Source organism: Sinocyclocheilus grahami, unplaced genomic scaffold (genome assembly GCF_001515645.1).
Source record: "Sinocyclocheilus grahami isolate Dianchi unplaced genomic scaffold, SAMN03320097.WGS_v1.1 scaffold543.1, whole genome shotgun sequence".
Classification (NCBI taxonomy): Eukaryota; Metazoa; Chordata; class Actinopteri; order Cypriniformes; family Cyprinidae; genus Sinocyclocheilus; species Sinocyclocheilus grahami.
In genome coordinates, this window is record NW_015505722.1 from 511,033 (window position 1) to 520,097 (window position 9,065).

Below are 9,065 nucleotides of genomic sequence, written 5' to 3' on the forward strand. Positions count from 1 at the left end.
CACACACACACATGTTAGGTTTCCATGTTTTACGGGGACATTCCACAGGCGTAATGGTTTTGATACTGTACAAACTGTATTTTCCATCACCCTACCCCGACCCTACCTAAACCTACCCCTCAGGTAACTCTGCATTTTTACATTTTCAAAAAATGTAATTCTGTATGATTTATAAGCTTGTTTCCTCATGGGGACCAAAAAATGTCCCCGCAAGGACAAGGATTTTGGATATTGATATGTTTGTGGGAAGATATTGTCCCCCCCCCCCACACACACAGGTTTGTTTTTATGGTTTATGGGGACTCTCCACAGGCGTAATGGTTTTTATACTGTACAAATTGTATTTTCTATTGCCCTACACCAACCCTACCCCTAAACCTACCCCTTACATGAGACTTTCTGCATTTTTAGATTTTTGCCTTTTGAATTACGGGGACACTGACAATGTCCTCATAAATCCCCTTCTCGTTGTAATACCTATGTCATACCCATGTCATTATACAAATTTGTGTCCTCATAAACCACATAAACATGCACACACACACTTAGTTAAGAACTTATGTGTGTAAAGCTGCTTTGACACAATCTGTATTACATATAAATAAAGGTGACTTGACTTGACTTATGGACCTTTGGTCAGTGTAGACAGCAAATTTAATTGAATGCCAATTAAAACAGATTTACAGTACAGATACGTGATATCATTATCTACTGAGGTCCATCACAGCGTAAATAAAAAAACAGTAAGTGTGGACCTTAATTAAGATTAACATTAAACCAAACCATAAACATTAACCTAAAGTAAATAGCAATCATGTTCAAAATAAAAGAAAGAAAGAAAGAACTTCTGAGCTACATAACACGATATTGTATTATTTTGTAGTCAGCTTTTAAGCTTTTAAGAATGATGATATTCCACTGAATTTCATATAGACCATAAACTTGTAAAACGATTAAAACAAACATGGAGGGTAAGAATTATGTGCGTCCCTTTTATAGTGTGCCGACAAAATTGCGGTCGTTTTACATCCGTCCCCTTTAAAGCAAGAAGAGAGAGTGAACAGACCCCGGCGGGCGTTGCTTTGCAGCCTCCCCATGCAAAAGACCAGCAGTGCTTTAATATTAATTAGTCTATGCTGACGTTTTCATTTAACCGTCCAATAGTGAAGCCTTTGGTCATACATATTAATAGAAGAGATATTCTCATAGCCATAGTAGGGATCGCCAACAGAGACCCAAGACAAACCGGAGTGGGCAGATCTGACCCGCTGAGCGTGGAGTGAACGGGGCAGGGCAGAGATCGGATCACGGGCGTGGGCTCGGACGGAGCCCTGGCAGAACGCGCTTTGATTCTACAACTACAACAAATCCACATTTAATAGAAATCAGGACACTTGATTAAAATGAATCGAGGAAAGTCGAGTGATGAGACGCTTATAGAAATGGACCGAACTGGCTGGTCCGGCGGCGGTAAGTGTCTATGTTTAACAATATACCCACAAAAGCTCAGTTTTGTGTTTCGTTCAAAAGTTAGCTACCACTTTTGTTTGCCATTTCTCTTATTCAAATGGTCTTTTAAGAGTTAATGGCCCGTTCTCTCTGTCATAATCTCTCTACATGCCAACAGCCAAAGCATTGTCTTTTTAACTCATTGCAGTGTTAGGGGAGATTCTGACTACTGCACTAACAGCCCAGATCTACTAATTTCCCATAAACTGGTCTGTGGTATAGAGTACACTGTGTTTCAAAACACTGGTGTAAAACAGATTTGAAACCGTAGCTTGAAAATGTCTTTGAACAGTTCCAGTGTGTGTAAAAACATCATAGTAAGATTGATAGTGAATCCAAATATGACTTGTCACATGTACTGATGCGACTACAGATATGAATCAGTGAATATCACTGTCTTTGTCAGACTTGTCTGAATGTTGCTGACTTCAGTTTGTCTTCTCTTGTCCCAGCATGATGTGCACAGCATTAAAGGAGTTCCCTGATAAACTGATAAAGGCCTCTATCATCTTTTCTACATTTATGCTTTCCACATTAGTTAACATGCACTATTTCACTACCACTTGACCCATAACGAACTTTGTAACTAATGTTAATACCATTTTGAAATTAAAGTTTTTGGTTTTTCTTTGTTTGCGCTTGATATAATGACTAACCACAAAATATGTCGCATGCTTCATGTTCATAGTTTCCTGTGTCAGCAAGCGTTCTCACTTCCAGTTTCACGCCCTGTACCTAAAATTGCATCTAGATGACTCGTTTTGTGGCAGCGGTCAAGAAAAAAGCTCTTTATTAGCTGGTTCAAATGTAGATTTCTAGAAACGGGATTGAGGACCTCTGTCCTAAAATATGTATTTTCAAACAATAGAGCATGGTGCCAGCAACAAAGGTCATGGGTTCAGTTCACACAGAACATAAAATACTATACCTCCAAAGCAATGTAAGTCATGTGGATGTAATATAATTCTGAATGTCAATCAAAACTAAGTAATCTCTATTGCTATGCAAAAAAAAAAATACACAAATAATTTCTTGTAAATTAAAAAAAGTAATGCGTTACTTTTCTAGTTACTTGAAAAAAGTAATCTGATTACGTAACTCGCATTACTTGTAATGAGTTACCCCAACACTGAATATACATATACATAAGTTTCACCTTAAATGGTCATGTAGCTACTTTCCCTTCTCTCTGTCATAATCTCTCTACATGTCAACAGCCAAAGCATTGTCTTTTTAACTCATTGCAGTGTTAGGGGAGATTCTGACTACTGCACTAACAGCCCAGATCTACTCATTTCCCATAAACTGGTCTGTGGTATAGAGTACACTGTGTTTCAAAACACTGGTGTAAAACAGATTTGAAACCGTAGCTTGAAAATGTCTTTGAACAGTTCCAGTGTGTGTAAAAACATCATAGTAAGATTGATAGTGAATCCAAATATGACTTGTCACATGTACTGATGCGACTACAGATATGAATCAGTGAATATCACTGTCTTTGTCAGACTTGTCTGAATGTTGCTGACTTCAGTTTGTCTTCTCTTGTCCCAGCATGATGTGCACAGCATTAAAGGAGTTCCCTGATAAACTGATAAAGGCCTCTATCATCTTTTCTACATTTATGCTTTCCACATTAGTTAACATGCACTATTTCACTACCACTTGACCCATAACGAACTTTGTAACTAATGTTAATACCATTTTGAAATTAAAGTTTTTGGTTTTTCTTTGTTTGCGCTTGATATAATGACTAACCACAAAATATGTCGCATGCTTCATGTTCATAGTTTCCTGTGTCAGCAAGCGTTCTCACTTCCAGTTTCACGCCCTGTACCTAAAATTGCATCTAGATGACTCGTTTTGTGGCAGCGGTCAAGAAAAAAGCTCTTTATTAGCTGGTTCAAATGTAGATTTCTAGAAACGGGATTGAGGACCTCTGTCCTAAAATATGTATTTTCAAACAATAGAGCATGGTGCCAGCAACAAAGGTCATGGGTTCAGTTCACACAGAACATAAAATACTATACCTCCAAAGCAATGTAAGTCATGTGGATGTAATATAATTCTGAATGTCAATCAAAACTAAGTAATCTCTATTGCTATGCAAAAAAAAAATACACAAATAATAATAATCGTTAGCTTCATTTTAAATGGCTTGTTTGAAAGACCACTGTCACATTCGTAGACTACAGCTACACACAGTTATAAACAGTTATCTTTATATAACAGCAGAGATTGTTCATCTGAAAGTGTGTAGAAATCGCTGGTTTGATAACACGCTGTTATGATTCTGCCAAAGCTATGCTTAGCTGCCCTTACTCTGAAACTGGTTTTCATAAAGTAACAAAAGAATAACTTATATATTGTTAGTAATATTTCAAGATAAACATGCAATGGTCAGCAGCAAATTATGTTTACTTTATCCATACATTTATTTGTACATCTCTCAGTCATCACTGTGTTGCATTGCATTATATGATTTGAAACAGAGCTTGGCTCATAAAACATAGTTTTTAGACATCTTACTAAGACATATTGTGAGATATAGAGAGACAACTTAGGTTTAAAATGCAAGGTGATTTATTAAGGTTTGCAGTTGGTATTTGCACCATTATTTAACATGTCTTAACCCATTTTGTGCCTTGTGTTATTAGTAGATTACCCATACCTGATGATCATCAGCTCTGCTTGTTTGCGACGGCACACTGCTTCTGGCAGATTGTGTTGGTCATTATAGAAATGTTCTGGCTGCGTCTGAAGTCTTTAATTTGCTCATTGTCACTAGATCAGCCACATAACTTTCCACTCCCATCTATGCTTTTATGGGATTGTGCTCGCACGCTAATTTGCCCTGTTTAGTAATTCTGGCTCCTTATGTGTTCATTCGATGAGAACTATTTTTGAGGTTTTATTGTATGAGATAAGTCAGCATGTCAGTTCGGACAATCGAGACCTAATTTTTATCCCCAAAGGTGAGACAAAGTGATTGTTGTTGGATCTGTTCATATTGTCTCAGTTTTATCAGAAGGAATTTACACTGATTTCACAACAGCTCATTTTTTTGAAGAAGCGACTAGAAAAGGGAAGAATTTTTGCTGAAGTCGAGTGAATATCTATTAACACCCCTTATTTTGTAATATTTCTGTTCCAGAAGAAAACAATGGCTTCCATGCCAGTTCGGCTAAGGAGACTCTTCAGCTTGAAAATGCAGAGGTAAAAACTCTTACACATTCAAACACCAGTTTAAGTTCTCCTGTGCCTCATTTTCTGCTCTGAATAATTTTGATAGTACTGTCACATCCCCGCTGAAAGTAGGAATTTCCATGTCGGTCCAGGCTGAGTAATGCTGGTTAGTGGAGGTTTCATGCTGGTCTAACTTGTGGTTGCTATTTACCTCTAAATAATCTAGTCAACCAGCATGGCCTTCATGGTCTTAACTTGAATCAGCAAGGAAATCTTGCTGGTTAAGAAGCCTGCTGGGAACACCAGCATCCAAAACACAACATGACCGGCAATGCTGGAGTTTTTAGCAGGGAAATACCTCTGTGCTCTATGGCGCAACCATCTCATTAAGAGGTGAACAAATTCCATAGATTTACAGTACATTAAAGATATAGAACATCCTTATAACTGCGTATCAGCAATCTCAGAAAACTTCAGCAACAGCAAGTCAAATCAACCTTTATTTACATAGCGCTTTTAACAATACAGATTGTGTCAAAGCAACTGTACAGCATTAATTAGGAAAATAGTGTCAATAATGCAAAGTGACAATAGTAAACACTCATTTTTCAGTGAAAGGCAGTTCATCATTGAATTCAGTGATGTCATCATCCAGCTCAGTTCAGTTTAAATAGTATCTGTGCAATCAAGTCGACGATATCGCTGGAAATGAAGCGTCCCCAACTAAGCAAGCCAGAGGAACCAAAACGCCATCGGTGACAGAATGGAGAAAAAATCTTGGGAGAAACCAGGCTCAGTCGGGGGGCCAGTTCTCCTCTGGCCAGACGAAACCAGCAGTTCAATTCCAGGCTGCAGCAAAGTCACATTGTGCAGAGGACTCAACTGGCTCCTGTGGTCTTGTCCCGGTGGCCGTCTGAGACAAGGTCTTTACTGGGGATCTGTCTCTGGGGCTCATCTAGTTGTCCTGGTCTCTGCTGACTTTCAGGGCTGTAGAGGTCCTCTCTAGGTGCTGATCCACCATCTGGGCTGGATACGTACTGAATCCGGGTGACTGCAGTGACCATCTGATCTGGATACAGGCTGGATCTGGTAGCTACAGTGACCATCTGATCTGGATACAGACTGGGTCTGGTGGCTACGGTGACCTCAGAATAAGAAAGAAACAGACTAATATTAACGTAGATGCCATTCTTCTAGCGATGTAGCAAGTACATCGGGTGTTATGGAAAGTGTTCCCAGTTCCGGTTGACCTAATTAATGCAGCCTAAAAATGAATATGAAATGTGTTAGGGTGTTATGTGTAAGCAAGGTTAAAGAGATGGGTCTTTAATCTAGATTTAAACTGACAGAGTGTGTCTGCCTCCCGAACAATGTCAGGTAGATTATTCCAGAGTCTGGGCGCTAAATAGGAAAAGGATCTTCCGCCCGCAGTTGAAGATCAGCAAAGCAATACCCTGGGCAACTACCCACAACACACTAGCATCGTTTATAATCGAATAATTTTTGCATTTATTGTACATCCTGATCAATAGAAATCAGAACCAGGTGTCATATAGCAGGTTATGAGAAGTTAGTTGTGCATGATTTAAAAAAAAATCCAGCATTGTTGAGATGAATAGAAAAATAGACATGCTGTCGCTCAATAGAGTGGTTTTCAAAGAAAAGCAATGACATATGTCCTGTGAACAAAGTGTGCATTATCAAAGGACAATGCGTTAATAAAGAGCTGTTTATTATATGCATAAGACACAGGGAGACAAACAGTGCATGGAAACTCATAAATATCCACATATACTTTATTAGCTCATATTGATGCTCAATGGTCAGGTTGTGTTTGTCAAGACAGGTGCTCTACCATCATGACACATTCATTCAAATCTGCTCACCTTTCCTCATACATGCCCATTAGTTTGCATATGAAAAATAAGGTGTACCTATTCCCAAAGAGCTTCCATTGTCACTGCAGTTTTATTAATCTATAATTTGGTTTACAGTTGTACAGTTTCAGTTCGCTAAATGTTGCTTTCAGAAACATTCTTTCAGATCTTACTTTTGATGGTTTAGTTCATCCAGAAATGAGCATTCATTTGCTCATCCACATGCTGTAAAACTTCACAGAACCATATAAAGCATCACACAGTGTTCATGCTGCTGTTTTGCATATCGTGAAAGTGAACTGGGATTGTGGCTCTAAAAAGGACAAAATGGCAACATAAAGTATCTTAAAGTCCATATGACTGAAGTCATACAAAGGATTTGTGTCCCCTCTTCCATTGCCCACAAATCTTCATTCATACTTTCGCATATTCAGACTTGGCACAACATGATACCAAACACTCAGTGAAACCAGTCACGACTGGTCTCATAATGTCTCGTAACTGATCATAACGTGTTGACTTTGAATGTATGCATGCATGACAGAGATTTTAGAGTTGTGGCAGAGGGGAGGATTTTCATATTAACATGAATAATTACAATTAAATACATTTTAATCAGTTTCTCAAAATGTTATCTTAAGGCTTCAGAAGACTTGAATATGAGTTGAAGTTTTTATGATACTTGTATGGTTCTTTTTTTTGTGCTATTTTTGGAGCTCAACCAACCACCAGTCACTGTTCTTCATTCACTTTCACTGTATGGAAATGAGCAGAGTGAACATTCTTCAGAATTTCTCCATTTGTGTTCCATGGAGAAAATAAAATCATACATTTGAATGACATTAGGGTGCGTAAATAATTATTGAATTTTCATTTTTGGGTGAACTACTCTGCTGATCGTTCCCCCTTCTCAAATTCCTCTCAGACTCCTATGATGAAATAGGTTGAGTTTTGCTGTTGTCATCAAGAAAGACTGAAGTTCACTTCACATTCACTGTTATCTGTCCACCACCCTTCTCAACCCTTTTCTTGGCCTTTTTTATGTTTTTATGGTTTTAACTTTCTTAGCCTCCCATCAGTGTTAATTACATCAAAATGCACTGAATCTTGATAAGCGCACTCATCTGTGACTGTCGCCCTTTCTCTTCTCTCTGTCTCTTTCTGTCTGTGAAGTCCATGCTGAGTGTTGTGTCTGAATGCACAAGCGCTGTGTCTGTTTGCTCAAGTCATTCTTCAGTGATTGTGTGTGAGCAGTGTGAGAGAGAACACACTGAACCACAGCAGCACCTCACCAGCTTTAAAGGGGTAAGAAGGAGTGTGTTTGTGTTGTGCGTCAGTTTGAAGTGTGTCTTAAAGGGGCCATATCATGAAAACCAAATTTTTATCATATATATATATATATATATATATATATATATATATATATATATATACAATAGTTGGCAAACATATTTATACTGTCTTTTTACAAAGCGTTCTGTTGCAGCTAAATAATATGAGCAAAAAGCAGCAGCCTACAGAACACTTAGACCTACAAGAGGAACTTTGCCTATGGTTTTAACAAAAAAGTGTTGTTCACTTACGACAAAAAATGGCTGTGTTTATGATGAAATACTGACGTATTTTTGTGTCGGTAAATATGAAAGAGAAGTCAGTCCTGGGAACCTGCAGGAAGGGAAGGGGACAGCTGTTCTCTGTGCTCGCGTTTCAGATGTGTGCGCTGCAACTTCTTTCCCTTCCTGCACTTAAATCGTTTAAAATCACATTAAAATATGAACGCAGGAATCGTTATTGCACGTGTCTTATCGAATACACGGTTCTTGGAAATTTGCAATCGGTTCTTGATACCCAACCCTATAAATAATGTATTTATGAAGTAATTATCCTCATTGCAGGCTTTTCTTAGCAAGTATCGATAAATGCAATGAATTAATCAGAATATCATGTAATTAATTTGACTTGATTTTAATCGAATAACAGTCTTAATGTTTAAATAAAAATGTTTTCATCATACATTTTTTACTATATATATTCCATTTACATATAGAAGTCTTAGGAATAGTTCACCTAAAATTGAAAATCATCGTTTAATCCCCCGCATGTCATTCCAAACCTGCATGACTGACTTTCTACACAAAATAATGTATTTTATAATTTTTTTTAAGTTCTTCCATCTTTGTGGAAGAAACCTTGAGTAACATTTTAAGTGGACTTAAGAGATACCAAAATTGTACAATATGGCCCCTTTTAAAAGCACACGTTTGTAACATGGATAGGGACTTAAGCCTCTTGCATATTTTGCAATGATTAACACATTAGAGATGCACTGATGTATCTTCCAATAATCGGTATTGGCCGATAAAAGCAATTTATTGAATTGTCGGCCAAATTGTTCAAAATCAGCTATGTTTATATAGAGTTCACCTGTCTTCATTATTACAATAACGCATTCTGAAATACAGGTGCATCTCAATAAATTAGAATGTCATGGAAAAG

The 9,065-nt window shown here is 37.8% G+C and overlaps 1 protein-coding gene across 2 annotated transcripts in view; it reads left to right on the forward strand.

The window, feature by feature from the left end:
* The first annotated feature begins 1,147 nt into the window (after nucleotides 1-1,147).
* ano5a (anoctamin 5a) overlaps nucleotides 1,148-9,065 on the forward strand; it is a 49,234-nt gene continuing 41,316 nt past the window's right edge. The window contains exons 1-3 of one of the 2 annotated variants that reach the window (XM_016238576.1): nucleotides 1,148-1,470; nucleotides 4,661-4,722; nucleotides 7,743-7,874. In XM_016238576.1, coding sequence (XP_016094062.1) covers nucleotides 1,404-1,470; nucleotides 4,661-4,722; nucleotides 7,743-7,874 — 261 coding nt within the window. In that variant the 5' untranslated portion in view covers nucleotides 1,148-1,403. The remainder of the gene's footprint in view (nucleotides 1,471-4,660; nucleotides 4,723-7,742; nucleotides 7,875-9,065) is intronic. The other variant, XM_016238577.1, reaches the window with a different exon arrangement.